The sequence below is a fragment of the Alligator mississippiensis genome, chromosome 10 (genome assembly GCF_030867095.1).
Source record: "Alligator mississippiensis isolate rAllMis1 chromosome 10, rAllMis1, whole genome shotgun sequence".
Taxonomy (NCBI): Eukaryota; Metazoa; Chordata; order Crocodylia; family Alligatoridae; genus Alligator; species Alligator mississippiensis.
The window spans coordinates 3,796,432-3,813,762 of NC_081833.1; the positions used below are offsets into that span (position 1 = coordinate 3,796,432).

Below are 17,331 nucleotides of genomic sequence, written 5' to 3' on the forward strand. Positions count from 1 at the left end.
ACTCATACATGCAACTCTACTCCTTGCAAAATATAAGTGTTAAATAAAGGACAAGATGAGTGGACTCCTGAAGGTTACAGGAAGAAAAACAATACTGTACCAAGAATCATTTCTACTGGAAGAAGCTTCACCCTGGAGGGACACATCATCTAAATTACCTAACATGACTTAATTTGAGAAACTATTTGTGATACAGCCTGCTTCTTTTTTTTTTTTTTTTTTAAAGTTCCTGTACCATAATTCTTTTCTGGGATTTCCGATCTCTCGTTAACATTTATAAAGATGTCTTTCCAGCAAGGGGAAACATGGGTTCAAAAGCAATTCCACCCGACTGCTAATGCAGGAGACAGGAAGTTCCAACTAACAATCAGCAAAACAGTGAAACCAACTATAATCAGGGTGCTGTAAAATCTAGAAAGTTGACTAAAAAAAACTTGAATGCATTCATTTTTCAGTTGTGTCAACCTTCAGTGTTACTAGGTGATTTTTTGTCAGATACGTGAATTTCAAGTGGGCGTCTCTCTAAGCAGATGCTTTAAAGTCCCTGTCTAAATTTTCCACTACAAATATAGTCAGTCTTTAAGCAAAGAACATTTTTTTTCTCAGTAAGATGTTTTTAGTGACCCTTTGGATGGTGGTTCCAGACTGGATGCCATTAACGGTGCTTCAGTCCATAACAAAACTCATAGAGCTGCTCTCACAGACAGATCTGATCATCCTGGCTCGCTTTGATGCACAGACACACATGGGTTCAAACCACTTAGTACATTTCCCAGAAGGACACCTGACAGATTAAGGGAACTGAGCAGATCTTGGAAATAAAATGCAAATATATTTTTTTATATTCTTTCTGGGATGGCTCTCTGGAAGCATAGAAGGAAATTAAATCAACTTATTTTGGAAAAGGACATACTGAGTGACTCTTTGTTCACTGTGGAAGTCAGCCAGGCTTAGGACTGGACTAATGATAATTTGCAGTCATAACCACTTCTTATCAGAAAACCCCAGAAGTACATTACTAGTCTCACAAGCCTTGAGAGAGAGAGAGATACCAGTGACAAAGTGACAAGCCCAAGGTTACACAGTGAGTCAGCAGCACAGAAACTCAAACACTCTGCAGACATCTTAACTTGCAGTCTTTGTTTTCAACTGCTTCTGGCACAATCTCCACAATAGATTTCCCTGGGGCAACTGTAATCTTCTGCTCTTTCTTATTTATTTATTTTTATTTTACAGTAGCCATAATTCCAACTTACTTTTTCAATAGCAGCCTCCGAGACAGCGCGTTGCATTCTGGCCACTTGCCCAGCTTCTTGTACATTGCCATACACTTATTCTCTCGACTCTGGAGTTCACTTGTCAACTTCTCTAAATTGAGAAAAAGTTGTGAATGTAGTCAGTCACCATCTATCCATACTGTCAGAACAGAGACTCTTACCCGATTACAAGAATGCAAAAGAGAAAACGGTCTCAGAGACCAGAGGGCCAGAAGCAAGATCCAAAACTAGTGCTACAAAGCACCACTTAACTAGGAAATCAATGGACAGGCTGAAGCTCTTATAAGCCCTCAAGTCGACAGCACTGGAAATGAGCACTTCAGTTAGCATAAAATTGACAGCCCTAACAATTATTTTAAGAGCTGGTATTCTAGCTCTGCTATATTTTGGTGGATAAGCACATATTTTTCAAACGTGGGAACACGCTGGAACTGTGATCAGAAAGGAAATATTTTATCCTGCTTTGGGGCCAATAGAAGACAAGAGGAGAATGAACCTGCACATTTATACAATCTATTAAAACAAGCATCCACTCAGCTATTCACACCTTTCCTTTGGAAAGTAGATCAAGCTAAACACAGAACCGCAGAGTCCAACAGGAACCTAGTTCTTCACCAACAAATGCACTTTTATGGCATAAACATGGAGTAAGGGGCATAATCTAATTTCTGGAAGCACTGATTCTAGGCTGGTACTGAGGAGCAGATGGAACTAGATGCAAAGTTTGTAACTGCTGTTATGAGTTAAATTAGATTATGTTTACCTTTAAACTACAGTATAACCTCAAAAAACTGGAATTATCAAATATCCGGCACTTTTAAAAACTATACTCCATTGGGGATTAGCGGCAGCCAGTCCCAGAACAGCGGAAGGGGAAACTTGTACACAGCGGCTGCCACCGCCATCTGCCACCCCACACCGCCACTTTGTGTGCGGCCACTGCCCCAGGACTGACCACCACTACCCCCTGCCCTCCCCTAGCTCCAGTTTCAAAAATCTGAAATGTTCACATTTCCGGCAGGTGCTCAGTCCCAAGCATGCCAGATTCACGAGGTTATATTGTATGTAGTACATATGCAGAATTTGCCAATTAAATACACTGAAAACCTTCCCCAAAAAAGTCTGAACATATCACACCTCCACACAACCATAGTTATTAATTGACAAACTTTTCTCTAAAAATTACCTCCTAGTTTTCCTCTAACAACACTCAAGGCTTCTTGATACTTCTCCAAGCGTTCCAGAATCATGTAGTAAAGCTCAACCTTGAAGAAAAAGATTAGGGTAAGTTGACATGCGCAAAGAAAACAAGTTAAGAAAAAAAGTGGTTTATGTGCAAAGAAAACAAGTGTGTCCAGAAATAAATAGCAGTTTGTGTTACCGTCATTAGGAAGAGGAGACAGCCAACACTACCTGTTAGACTAGCGATGCCAATTGCCACAGAGGAAAATTCAAGAAGTAAATTTATTTCCTATTCTTTGTCCTACAATATCTCCAGGGATTTGCACAGGCTAGAAAGGAATCACTTCATGTATCAATTAACTCATAATTTTGCCCTACCCCCAGTTCCTGCGCTCTTCTACATCCTCTCTCATTGCTTTTTGTATTCCCCCTCTGCCTCTATTTCACACCTTCTTCATGTATTCCTGATACTTGTAAGAGTCCTCTGTTCCCTGCAGACAAACCAACCTCTCCCCCCAACACCCATCTCAAACACATCTTTCTTTTCTGAGCAATATTCATTGTGTAGCTGGTTATTGGTATGCTTTGCAACTTTCTAGAAAATTGTTGTATAAGTTCACATGAATTGCCACTACACAAATTTGTGCAGAAATTCTTTTCAATAGTTGTGAAGATCATTTTTTAAAAACTCCTTCAAAAAATGAGGTTCTTTGCAGAACTTATTTCATGTTTTCAGTCTGCACATAACCGTGTAAGAAAACTTTAACACGCTGTTTTGCACAACCAAGAAGAGAACCCCAGACAGCATGAGCAGACGTATGCCAGCAAAAAGGGCATGGGATATGAATTTCACTGACAGCTCCTCTGAGCAAAGCTCATGCCTCTCTGAACCTCTTTTCAATGTTTTCATCATGATTTGGTAGCTGAAGAGAGAGCTAGCACTGACCAGCCAGCTGTCCCTGGATCCCTACCACAGTGCTTTGCTCTGTACATTTAATAATAAAATGTTATGAAGCACCATAATGGAAACCACACTCTTTACCAAATATGCTATAAATGTGTTTGAGTTACACTGCTGTCATAACACGGCGCTCGTACAATCTATCAGTGATGCTGAAGTCAAGTAGAAAACATCTGTAAATCTTACTTCGGCCTCTGCTTCAATCTTCTCCTCCTTCACCATTTTTTCCACCATTCTTTCGGCTAGAGGCAAAAACATAGTTTTCGAGAGGTTTTCATCCTGGGCTGAAATAGACTAGGCACAGAGAAGAATTACTGTAACGTCTCATCAGCCTTTCACTTTGCCCCAGTGAAAACTGCATTTGTTTTCCTTCTTGTGAAACGAATCATGCTACAAACAAAGAATACCTATTTGGGGCTAGCATCATTAATAGTACTCTGTCCATGTGTGTAAAATGGGTTTCTGCTAAAGACCTAATGACAATGTGGGACTTATTGTATTCCGACCTCCATGATCAAACGTAACTAGTAAATACCATGTCTGAAGAACAAATTAATTGCTTCTACAATCAAACTATTTTCAAGCACACAATTATTATTTCCCTACTTATTTTTGGCCTGATCAAGGCACAAAGGAAATTTACTTAATCTTTAAGTCTGTTACCTTTGCTGATTACAACAAAGCATGTTTTGCTTCCGCCTCCTGTGCCCAAAAGACACCCTGGTAAGAGCAGGCCTTTCCTCCTAGATGCTTTATAACCCAGTCACAGTTCTGTTTTGAGGCATTGTAGAAAGTGATTGGGCAGACAATTCATTTTTTAGTTCTAAGTAAATGGAACTAAAAGGAGAAGCATGGCACAAAGTCTTTGCATTAACAACTGAAGTGAAGTGATTTTGTTGATCAATTATATTAAAAAGTATGATCCCATTCACTTATACAGAAAAGAAATGCCAGATAAATATCTGCACTACACAAAGGAGGCAGTTTGGGGAGGGATTAGTATTTACTCTAGCATTACACAGAAAGAGCAGCTGGTTTCCTTAAAGCAACTGAGCCATTTTCACAACAGGCCTGGAACATCTCCATTAATGTTACATCCACTGCTGAAGTCTTAAATTCACCTGCACTGCTGTACTCACCTGCATAATTAGGCTCATCACAGACCAAAAATAGTAAGGGTTTTTGGGAACAATCTTATAAAGTGCCATTCCAGCCTGAAAAAGAAAAGATGTGCACATATCATCCCCCAAAGTTAATCAATTTATAAACCTGTTATTTTAGCAAATGCAAGTTAAACAGTGTGACTAAAACAGAGGACAGTATCTGGGGATTAATGGCCAGATGGGAGGGGTTTATTGACTCCATTTGACCACAATCTCAAAAAGACCCCTTTTATCCTAACATATATTACAAGAGCAGCAGCAAATGGAAGAAGCTGCATAAGCCTCCAGTTCTTAAGGATTACTGCTTTAGCAGGCCTGACAAAGCATTTCTAGAGGAATGGCAAATTAGATGATTGCCTTAACAGACGATGGATTTCATTACCAGGCTGACACATACACGGTAAAACAGAGTACTTACGCCTGCAGGTTATGGACGTTTTCAGCTGTGATCTCCACTTGTGCACATGCTCATTAATATACACATAACCAAAATCAGACCTCGTGAATGTAACAATTGCACGTGTACACTTAATTTGTACATACATGCTTGTGTTATGATTTTTAGAGCAAGTCCCCGGAAACACAAATGCAAGTGCACAGGGATGACTGAGGAGGCCCAGCTGAAAATGTAGCCCTGAATATCAAGGCCTAGCCAAAGTTTTCAGAGATATTTAGCTGTGAATGGAAGTTTTCACAGTCCTCTCACAACTGCATTAATTCTTTATATAAACAGGGGCTTAACTTTCCTCCTGTACTTTAGCAGTTTTAATTTGAGAAGAAATAACAGATACTTACAGTATTTGGTATTTTAAACTACCTAATCTGTCTCTAAAGGAGGTGCAAACTTTTCCTTTTAATTTCTATGTTCTTTGCCAGTTTTCTGATTATGATACCCAATTACACATTCAGGACTTTCATTTCAGATTAGACAGAACCGAAGAGATGATGGTTTATTTTTTACTCCCCATCCTATTAATGGTTTGAGGTCTTCATCGCTAAGTCTTTAGGTAAAATGGCAATTCAATTTACTATTCATGAGGATAAATCTGGATAATTAAACCAGATGCATGTTTGCATGGGGCCCTCAACATACCAAAGGTCAAGTCAACGTAAGTAATGTTATCTATTTAAAACTGACATTTTTCATTCATTATTCCAGCTAGGAGTACAGTTATTAGAAGGTCAGCTGTCTCTGAATTTGGGCTGTCACATAAAGCTCCTAGCGCAGCACAATGTACTGGGCTAGAGTAAACAATGGGGCCTCTTCACTGAAGTTCTTTTCATTGGAGAACGTCTGCAAAAGTTGCAATTGCTGGAGGGGTTTTTGAACTGCAGGCAGAGTTCTACACATTCGGGGTAGGAAAAAGGGCCTTGCTTTGTTCAGTAATAAATTAAAGCTCACACTTCACCTATAAACAGATTTTTCATTTTCTAGGCCTTTGCTCTTTACCCATAACTAAACTGGGACTGCAATACTATTCAGTTTGAAATGGCCTGGTACTGATGTGATCTCAGGTCCTTGCTGATTCTGAACCCTGAAGTGTAAAACACATGCTTATCTGTGTTGACTTCAAAAGGAATATAATCTTTAAAAGACGTACACACATAGAAATAGCTAAAATATCTGAAAAATTAAGTTAGTAGTGATTCTGCATTTTTTTTTGGAAAATTCCTAAATAAACACAATTGTTTTAATATGATCACACATGAAACAAAATAATTCTGGGTTCTGCTTTGTCTGTATAATCATAATCCTTATTTAAGGCATTAATTCAAAAGGAATGACAATCATGGATGATCTGAAGGATCTGTCTATGCAAACAAAACCACAGTAAATAAGCAGAGTGTTAAGTTTAGACTAGTACCAAATGAGCATGCCGTGTTTCTGTAGAAGAGCAATATCACATATGGTGCAATACACTTCATGTCAAACTACATTCCTGCCCTTTTAGTATAAAAGCTGTTAACTTCTGACCCAGGACATGTCAAACAGCAATAAATCAGATCACTCTGAATTAGTATCTAGCACTTGGCAGGCATGTATATTCCCTTATTAATAATCCTGTAACTTGGTGCTATACATACACCACCAGAAAGCCACCACTCACCTAGACACTGACTTCAGATGCAGTTAGCTCTTGCAAGACATCAGTCTCACTGACACCAGCTAAATAATTAACCACTGCAATCATTGCAAACTTAGCGACTAACAACTGAGAGAGTTTTTTTTGTGCTGTGGTCAAATCTAGAGCTATTTTTAAATGAATTTCAAAGTAATTGAGAACAGTAAGAATTGCTGCAAACTAGCAGTCTTGGGCATAAATCTGACATCAGACACACTATGATACCATAAGACTAATCCTTTTGTGAAGTAATCTATTTAAAAGTTCCTCATTCTGCGAAGTGTCAAGTACAGTTTAGCCCTTTTCCCAATCTGAACTAAACTGTGCCACAACCCAGTTGAGCCATGACAGAGATTAGCACCATTGTTCTGCTCTGGTTTTGGTTATACGGACTGAGGTTTCGTGTAAGGATACCAGTCACCTTACTAGTGGGAAGAGAGAAAGCTTGGAACTGACTGGCCTGCTTCTCTGTCCTTTTATTTTTTTTGCATACGTGAAAGAGGGAGTGTGCATGCTTGGGAAAGAAACTTCCATTTATAGTCATTCTCCAGGCACCTAATTTGGAAAGGATAGAAACAAAACTAACAGGCACAAGATTGCTCTGCCAAATGAAAATTAAGATGCATTTAGAGTAAAAAAAATAAATCTGCTTTCTTCCCATCAAAATACAAACGGCACAAGTCTAACTACACACTGAGGTCTAAAGCAAGGGTAAAACAAGTTTAAAAAAAATAGTAACTCAGACTATGTTAAATTGGACTACGTGGCTCAAAGCTCTTATTAGATCATATACGTGTTCTGGGATTTCTGTTGCGTGTAAACCGAGTGCTTTTTGAAACTGGCATCAATAGGCAGCTAATGTCCCAAGGAGGACAAACATACAAGAGAGGAAGCTATCCTTCCCTTTTTAAAGGAAGGGGAATCAACAGTCTTCTATACACAACAAGCAAATATAAACAATGGCTCTTTTACTTTGTATCAAGTATTAAACACGAGGATTTTTTAAAATAAATTGACCTAAAGCAATTAAAAGTGACAGAATATAATTTTAAAATGTGCAGTATAGTACAGGAAAGAAAGAGCATTGAGGAAATGTTCAATTTGGTAAATACGTTGTTTTGTTACCGAGATGCTGCTGACAGCTCTCCCCTCCAGTCAGCACAAATGACACCCAAATTGACAGTAACTGGAATTGATTAACATACCTGTTGCATCTTCTTGTATTCCCCAACCCTGGCATAGGCCATGAAGAGATGAGAATGATACTCCTCGCTGTTGGGAACTTTCTTTACAGCTGCCTCGTAAAGCTTAGTTACCAACTCCGCTAAACCAAAACCAGACACTCAATTCAGACACATATGGGATGAGTTTATAAAGCAGCCATCTCAAGGTAACATCTTGGATACTGTGCAGAGCAATCTAATTAGGCTCAGAACCCACAGGTTCTCTTTCAACATGCTAACCCATACAAATATACACTGGACCAGAAAGAAAAATGTTCCAAACAAAAATAATTGGTGTAAAAAATGTGTAAATTGATCAAAAACAAGGCTTAAGGTACACCGAAAGCTTGGCTTCAAGTGCTTACAAATATCCCCTTAGAGAAACTTGTCAACATTTTGGTGTAATGCTGCAGAATGTACATCTCAACACCTTTAAAAAACAATAGGACTGGTGACCTTTAAGCAAGTTGCTAAGACTTGTAGGAAAAAAAAAAAAAAAGGGTTGTCATTAAGATGCTGCAGTAAAGGGGCTGTAGCAAATCAAGGTTTTCAGACATGAAATAAACTAAAATGATGCAAGAGGTTGCTACGTATTAAGGACTGGTTTTACATCTGCCATATGCATGAAAAAACCTCTGCTTTATAATAACTTTACGCTGCAGATAAGGCAATCAACATGCCTACCATATCCCCAGAACAGCAAAAAGATTTCTAGAAGAAAAAGAGTGACCTCTTGGTGTTGTGTGTGCTGCACATACATATGGTTTCCCTTACAGAATGAGAATTCCCAGCTTGTTTGCCAGGCCACTTAAAGAAGCCAAGATTTAGTTTTGGTGTACTACCCTAACACTGCAAAAAACAAGTAATGTAGGGGAAGAAAAAGCCAGGGTTTGTCCTCTGACTTTGCAGCACAGCTGCCTACATTCCTGACACTGTCTACTGGATGTCACGTTGCATATTCTGCTCCTCAGATGTTCACACATACTGCAGTAATCATTTTCTAACTACAGCCTTAAGGAAACACGTTCAAATGATTTTCACTAGAATAAACAAGTGCACTCATTTGATATTATGATTAACCTGCCATTTGTTAGCATTTCTGTGAGCTCACTTTTCTATAAGAAGCCTAGAGAGAGTACTTTGGCTTCAGGAGCTGAACTGCGCATCTAAATTCTACATCTGTGCTTCTTATTCATGTGCCTGTATCTGAAAACTTAGCTTGGCACCTTTCCCATCAAATTATGGATCTCACTTCTTTTCAAAGAACTGAAACAGTTCAGTGTATATAAGAAAACAATGTAAAAGAAAGGGAAGAGAAACAAAACAAAAAACCTACGTCTATGCATTTCTCGGTAAAGGATAGTTAATGCTTGCAAAGAGTTGTCATCCGTGGGTTCAAGCGCTGCTACTTCCTGTGCTAGAGCAAATGCTTCATCTTGCTTCCCAGTTCTCTGCAAGCCAATTGCCTTTAGAACCTATTGAGTTGATAAAGCAGAAGCTATTAAACATTACTCTTAGCAGCTCATGAAGAAATAAACTCGTCAGAAACAAATGTCATCTTAACTATGGTAAGTGGAGAACTGTTGCAATAAACAGCTATCGAGCCTTGCTAGTGTTCTCTACGGCCATTCACATTCTGAACATTTAGAGACCACAGTGTGCTTAAAAAATGGCAGAGAAAACTGGATGCTTGAAAAGTACAGCTGAATGCCCCCAAACTTCAGAACTCTGATAACTAAATAAAAGTAAACTAATGAAAAACAATCGGGCTTACCTTAGCACAGTGAAGATCCTTGTGTTTTTTCAGCAGTTTATCTGCCTGCTGGATTGCCATTTTATTATTACCATTATCAAGATAATCTACGTGAAAAAGAACATACACAGTGGTTACAAGATATAGCAAAAATAGCTGGATGTCTGTTCTCTATACTTGGTGGGGGCCTGTGCTGGAAAGGTAGTACCTTTATTCAAAAATGTATTTTTCATCAATCTAAATGTTTAGTGGTCATTGCCAGGGAAGGTTCTTTGGATAGATGTGATATCTTTCATTAGACCAACTGAGTAGTTGGAAAAAAGTTCTTAGCGGTCGTTGCCACATTGGGGATTTTATTCTGGGTTTAGTTATCCCAACACAAAGTGCTGTAAGAGACTCTTTTGGTTGTTCCTTATAAAAATCTACCCAGAGCTTTCATAATGTAAAGGCTAAGTGGTAACAAGGGAGCCAGGTAAAACAGTCTCTCCTGTAAACTGGACTGATACCTTTGCTTTGGTAAGCAGTAGAAACTAAGTTGGTGTGTCAATGGGAGTTTCAGTAGACTTTACCAGATGGTGGGGATTAGGTCCTAGAGACATGCAGTCTAATATAACAGTAAATTGGAAGACCCACTAGGTTCTCTTGTTCTCAGTCAATGCAGGTTTCTTCCCCACCAACGTTTTATAGTGCTTTGCGCAGCCCAGTTTTAAAGGATTCAAACAATAAAGCTTCCACCTTCCCTAGGGAGATTATTCCACTATCTAATACAGCTTCAACTGTTAACAATGTCAGCTGAATAGCCAGTTTTTCTTTTTCTCAATTTTATACCATTACTTGCAGTTGCAATGACATGCAGTCACATTACAAATACCAGTATAAGAGACTCATTTAAAAAAAGAATAAACCAACGCAATCTTTGTGTCGCGTCAAACCTTGAGACATATTAGCCCTAGCGCAGAACAAACAAGCCAGATCCAGCTGACCAAGGGTTCTCAACCCCTGGCTTGGGAGCCTGAAAATTTAGCAGCAGGGGAGTGTGGCACCAGTTCCTTGTTGCCAACCGTGGGAGGCCCCGCAGGCCAGAGAGCATGGCCTTGTATGCTGGATCAGATGTACAGGGCCCAATCCTGAAACACGGGCCCCGGTGCCTGATCCCAGCATGCAGAGGCAGTATACAACCCTATCCTAGTACACAGTGGGCTGCCAAGGCTGCACAGGGCCCGATCTGCTCTTGAGCCACTCACCTGGCTTGCAGGGCCAAAAGTTTTAATGCTACTGCAACAGACCTAAAGACCTAATTAAAGTGTTCCTAATTAAAGTATATTACACTCTTTTTTTTTTTTTTTAAATGATGACTACAGTTCTCACTGTGATGCATTTAAAAAGTGTCTTTTAGTAATTTCTTGGCAAATGGTACACAATGTGTACACTACTTTATTAAGATTTACCTTAAGTGACCTTTCATATTTGCCTCTAAGGCCATGTCTGTGCGGGAGAATTAAGCCACAGGCATCTTGTAAAGTTAAAGCACAAAGGATGCACGCTGTCCACACTAACTAAAGCAAAAATCTTTCAAGTATTTCAAGTAATTAGGCAAAAATATATCATGTAAAATATAAGTCAGGTAGCTGGGTTGGTTTTTTAGGGGGTGGGGTAGAGGCTGTAGCATGTACATACTATTCTATACTGGTATTAAAATTCAGATACCGATTTGTCCAATACAGATGGTTTTACAAATTCTGAAACAGAATAAACTCATAGCCTCTCTATATTTTTGTCATTGTCATCGTTGTTGTTCAAGGATTTATATTCCAACATCTAGACAAAAATTCAGCTTCCAGATTTTACTGACTATCTTAGTGCTGTTACATGACCAGCTGTCTTTATATATTCTCTTTCTTAGGTCTTCTGAAGTACATTAAATAAAGTCACCAGTTTTCTGAACAGTAGCAGAACAGGAACGATGTTTTGTCAACAACAAACAAGTTGATCAGGAACAGAAAAAGGTGGCAACATCCAGGAGAACTTCAGATAAAGAAAAACATGCAAAGACAGATTATTAACAGCAAGTTTGTGGGTGTGTATATTCAATGGCTGGAAGTCAATACAATTAACTTTCTGTTTAATGTACAAAGAACAAATATAAAAAAAATGTAGATCTGTCAAGGCAGTATGAGTAATAAAGTGCAGAGTGCAAAGAGAACGGGACTGTTAGAAATGAAGAAACGAGAACCTTGCCCGCATGTAAACATTTTAGAAAAGCTGCGCAAATACATTTTTTTTACTACGCTCCAAATATTCAGGACTTCTGATACTAGATACTAAATGCAAGACTCTGTTCTGAATAAATCAATGCTAGACACATAGCACATGGCATTTTTTAAAGGCATTCACTCTCACTGGCAACTACCACCAGTGGTTGAAGCACTGAAACAAGACTCAGTTGAACGTTAGTATTTCAGCACCACATGGCTCAATTCAATACAATTTCAGATGACAATATGAGAACTCTCTCCCATTCAAGAAGTCACCCTGCAATCCCCACGTACATACGAAAATGACAACTTGACTAGAAAATTCAGACAGCTCGTACATTCGTAGATGCTCGGGTCGGAAGGGACCTCAGCAGATCGCCGAGTCCGACCCCCTGCAAAGCTGCATCAAAGCAAAGCGAAGGGCAGCAGTTACCGCTTCTGGAAGACACGCTTTTCTTTATTACAACTGCATCTTTAGACCTTCGCTCTCGGCAGTCTTTTAAATTAAGATTAAGCGGGAGCATGTCGTGCCCCAGCTAGGCCCGGAGAACTACGCTTGTTCGGTGTCGATACCTAGACCCGCGCCACCACCTGTTCGGTGTCGATACCTAGACCCGCGCCGCCATTTCCGCGGGAAACAGTGCACACGAGAAAGCAAGCGCGTCCCTAACTGAGCGCCATTCTCCTCTTTGCTCCCCAGCAATTTATTTCTACCTGGGATCTCACATAAGTTTCGACAAGCGATGCAACATGTACTCACAAGATAAACAACACCCCAGTCGGGGGGATGTATTTTCCCTCCCTTTATATTGACATCCCGGAGGAATTAAAACTTTATATACAACCTCAGGAAACAAGATCAAGGTGAGGGTGGGGGGGAAAAAGACGCGTGGGGTCTTCTTGGGGCGATTTTAAACCAGGCAAACATTGCCTAATATCAAGGTGGAAAAAGAACCGAACGCACGGGGCTTTCTTGAGGGTACTCCGGCGCCATCTTAAACCAGGACGTCGCTTAGAGGAGAACGCTTTCTGGTCTAGGTTTCGCTATTTCACCGCTCCGAGTTTTCGCACGCCTGCCCTCGCCCGCGGCTACTTCAACCGCCTCGCAGACCGAACTGCTTTTCTAACTTAAGATCGTCTCGGCGAGGGGAGGACGAGCGACTCCCTCGTGCGGACGGAGGGCGTGCGCTCCGCGTGGCGCCGACCCGCCGGCCCATGGCTGGCCCCGGGGAAGCGAAGCGAAGCTAAGCAGCGTCGTTCTCTCCGCCTGAGGGGTAAGATGCGAACACGGCGAGCGTCCTGGGACCAGGGAACGCAGCCGGGCTTCCCAGGAAAGGGGCAGGGCGGCAAGGCGGACACTGAGGTGGGCATCGCCGACGCGACGCGCGCGTCCCGCACGATGCCGGGGGCTGAAGCCGCGGCCCCCATGGACGTGGCTCGCTTCCACACAGGAAACCCTCCCCCGTGGGGGGCGGGCGCGGAGGGGGTGGGGGATGGGGCCTGGCACCTCACGGGGAGCTGCCTGGCAGCCGTGCCCCGAGCCGCCCCCCGGGGGGGAGGGGGGGGGGGCTGCGACGGCAACTTCCAGTCAGCGAAGTGCCCCCCGCCCCCCCGCGCGGCCGCCCGCGCCGCCCCCCCGCTCGGGGCCGCCGCCCCTCGGGCAGCCGGCGCGGGGTCGCTACCGTAGATGGGCCGGAGGCGCCGGTCGTTGGGGTCCTGCACATGGCCCCGCGCCGCCATGATGAGAGCGCAGAAGCGCAGTGCGCAGGCGCGGCCGGGCGGGGCGGGGCGGGGGAAGGGGCGGGGCCGCCCGCAGCGCTCGGCGGATTTCCCGCTCGCCGCCGCCGCTGCAGGAAGGGCCGTGAGGTGCGGTGCGCGGCACGCGCTTATGGGGGTGGGCGTGCTGCGCGCGTGTGTCCCTGCACGCGCACACACACCACGTGTAGAGAGAGGGACACGCACACGTGTCCGCACCATGTAGAGAAATATACACGCACGTGTCTCTCCCTTGTAGAGAGAGACACAGTACACACGCGCTGAGTGTGCATCGGTATAGACGCGCACACGTACGCACCGTGTAGAGGGATATACACCCGCACCATGTATACACACACCTACACACCATGGAGAGAGAGGAAGAGATATACACACACACACTGTGTATATGTGTGTGTATACACACACACATGCACCATGTAGAGGTATACACACACCCATATATGTATACACACGTACACATCATGTAGAGAGAGGAAGAGATGTATACACACTATATGTGTGTGTGAGTGTGTATACACACACATGCACCATGTAGAGGTATACACACACCCATATATACACACACATCCACACCATGTAGAGAGAGGAAGAGATGTATACACACTATATGTGTGTGTGAGTGTGCATACACACACATGCACCATGTAGAGGTATACACACACCCATATATACACACGTACACACCATGTAGAGAGAGGAAGAGATGTATACACACTATATGTGTGTGTGTATACACACACATGCACCATGTAGAGGTATACACACACCCATATATACACACACATCCACACCATGTAGAGAGAAGAAGAGATGTATACACACTATATGTGTGTGTGAGTGTGCATACACACACATGCACCATGTAGAGGTATACACACACCCATATATACACACACGTACACACCATGTAGAGAGAGGAAGAGATGTATACACGCTATATGTGTGTGTGTGTGTGTGTGTGTATACACACCCATATATACACACATGCACACCATGTAGAGAGAGGAAGAGATACACACACTGTGTATGTGTGTGTACACACAAGCACACATGCACCATGTAGAGGTATACACACCCATATATACACACACATCCACACCACATAGGGAGAGCTGCACACACATATACGCACTGTGTAGAGATGTACACGCACACACACCGTATATACACACCCTGTAGAGAGAGAGAGAGACACACACACACTAGAGATATAAATACACACATACATTCACACCATGTAGATGTGTATACACACACACCATTCAGAGACATACACACACACACACAACATGTAGAGGTATACACCCCCCATATATGTGTGGGGGGGGTGTATATGTATGCAAACACACACGATACAATACAATAGGATATACTGTGCGTGTATAAATGAATAAATACACACACACCGTGCTAGGGCAGAAGGACCCTCTCTTCTTTGAATGGGCTGATGTGCTACCAGTTTGTCCTGAAAGGCTGCTGTCTGTTTGCTGCTCCTGGTAATTAAATTAGGCTCCTATTTCACAGCCCCGCAGACTGTTTTTAATTCATTCCATTTAAGTTATATTTGTTGTTGCTACAATTTTAAACCACATAATACAGCCCTAGGCCCCGAGTGTATTAGTACAAGCTTCTAGTTTATTTTTAACTGCAGAGAAAATAGATGTTGTTTTATACAGAATCATAGAAAATGACCTCCCGTCTAGTCCAACCCCCTGCTCCAAGCAGGACCATCCCTAACCACATCATCCCAGCCAAGCCTTTGTCTGCATGGGTCTTAAAAACCTCTAAGGGTGGAGAGTCCAATGGACAAGAGTCCACCCCCTCGGGTAACCTGTCCCAGTGCTTTACTACCCTCCTCGTGAGACATCTTTTCCTAATATCCAACCTACATTTCCCTTGCTGCAACTTGAGATCATTGCTCCTAGTTCTGTCATCTGTCGTCACTGAGAACAGCCCAGCTCCATCTTTGTAACCTCTTTGTAAGGCAAATGTCCAATATGCACTGTATTAGTTTTCAGAGGTCATCGCATAAAGACTGTCTTGTTTCTAACCATATAGAGTAAGAAGTTTAAAGCATAAAGAAGTTTGTAGCAGATAGCAGGCAAGAAGTTCATGGCATAAAGCTGAGTAAGAAACGGATAGCATATTTTCAAGCAACATTTCGGATCAACAACTTGCCTCAAATTATATATTTTCTTTAGTTGAAATCTGGAGATATAATCTAATATTCTGTGGCAAAGTACATGCCTGACCAGCATTAGCAAAATGGAAGAGAATAGACATTTATAGGCTTCTTGACTACACCCAATGTTACAAACTCCATAACTTGGATGCCAAGTGTGGTATTCAGCATTGAGTGTAACACTTGGCCAAAAATATCAATCATGATTAGATCCCCTCCCTCACAACCAGCCCTCTCTGAATGTCACATTAATACATGTATGTGTATTTTTATTCCGTCTGATGAATAGGGCTTTAACCATGGTTAACGAAATCAGTGAATTAATCTTCTCTTGTTTACAGATGGTTGTTTAATGGTTTTGCCAGTGTCTGAGACAGAAGAACAGATTAGATGGAATATATGTGCATCCTAATCTGGCAATACTTGTGGATCCAGAAATTAGAATAATATTTGTTCGGAGTACGTGTCTGTGTCTGACTAATGCTTGCCGAGTGGAATTACTGGATAGCTGAAATTACAGTACTATCAAAATTAACATGCAAGCAGATTTAATACCGGATCTGAATTCAATAAAAGGAAGATTTGCAAAATGTAAGTCATTTACCAAGAGCACACCTGTTCTGTGACGTTCTAACTCTACGGTTGACTTCTCTCTTTATTTTCTGTGTTGTACCTGATTCTGCAGGATCGTAATGCTCATCTGGTCAAGGGACCTGTTATCTGTTTGGCAACCAACACCCGCTGTACAGTACATTTACAGTGCCAAATAAATGTTCTCTCCTCCCATCTGTTTCTTACAGAAACTCAGCTCCATTATCTGGAGAGCAAAGGCCATATTTCTCTCTCTAGGGCCATCAACCTGGCATTTCTTAGGCAAAGTAAATAGATTTAAGAATTACAAAGAAAATAATATTACTTTGTACAATTTAAAATTACAAGAATAAAGATGAATATGAAGGAAGTAGAAAAAAATCAAGCATTGCAAGTCTTACTACAAAGGATTTAGAAGGGTTAGGGTGAACACTGCAAAAGGAGCAGCCTCTGAGCCAAATTTAGCAGTGACATCACTTGAATGGCACCTGCTTATATCAGCAGTTGAAGTTTGCCCTCTGTTTTCAATGCTCAACCACACGCCGCACCCACACACTAAGATCATCTCATCTTGCTGTCACCAAATGCAGCACATCGCAGTCGTCATTATTCACACAATTGTAAGACTCTGTAGTCCTCCAACAGGCCTTGGCATGTCACAAATGCCAAATCTTGGGTTGGCAGGTGAGGCAGTTTCAAACTTGTCCCAAGACTGTATTCTTCATCATGTTAAGAGTTGTAAGCTGCCTTTTTGTGTCCTGTTAGTACTGTTTCCCACAGGCATCTGTCTTTTCCTCTATAACTCTGGAAATAACCGTTGGCCAAAATTAGAAATGCAACTT

At 41.8% G+C, this 17,331-nt stretch overlaps 1 protein-coding gene and 1 long non-coding RNA gene across 4 annotated transcripts in view; one reads left to right on the top strand and one right to left on the bottom strand.

Annotated features, from left to right (window-relative positions):
- NAA25 (N-alpha-acetyltransferase 25, NatB auxiliary subunit) overlaps window positions 1-13,708 on the bottom strand; it is a 35,173-nt gene extending 21,465 nt beyond the window's left edge. For 2 of the 3 annotated variants that reach the window (XM_014598529.3, XM_014598528.3), the window contains exons 1-8: window positions 13,620-13,708; window positions 9,704-9,789; window positions 9,266-9,404; window positions 7,912-8,030; window positions 4,560-4,634; window positions 3,607-3,714; window positions 2,464-2,542; window positions 1,257-1,368 (exon numbers count right to left, since the gene is read on the bottom strand). In XM_014598529.3, the coding sequence (XP_014454015.2) occupies window positions 1,257-1,368; window positions 2,464-2,542; window positions 3,607-3,714; window positions 4,560-4,634; window positions 7,912-8,030; window positions 9,266-9,404; window positions 9,704-9,789; window positions 13,620-13,677 (776 nt within the window). In that variant the 5' untranslated portion in view covers window positions 13,678-13,708. Of the gene's footprint in view, window positions 1-1,256; window positions 1,369-2,463; window positions 2,543-3,606; window positions 3,715-4,559; window positions 4,638-7,911; window positions 8,031-9,265; window positions 9,405-9,703; window positions 9,790-13,619 lie in introns of those variants that run through there. The other variant, XM_059713383.1, reaches the window with a different exon arrangement.
- Window positions 12,938-16,493, top strand: LOC132243511 (uncharacterized). The gene is made up of 2 exons (XR_009455106.1): window positions 12,938-13,300; window positions 16,240-16,493. It is a non-coding gene; the product is annotated as an uncharacterized LOC132243511 (long non-coding RNA).
- Window positions 16,494-17,331: the final 838 nt, after the last annotated feature.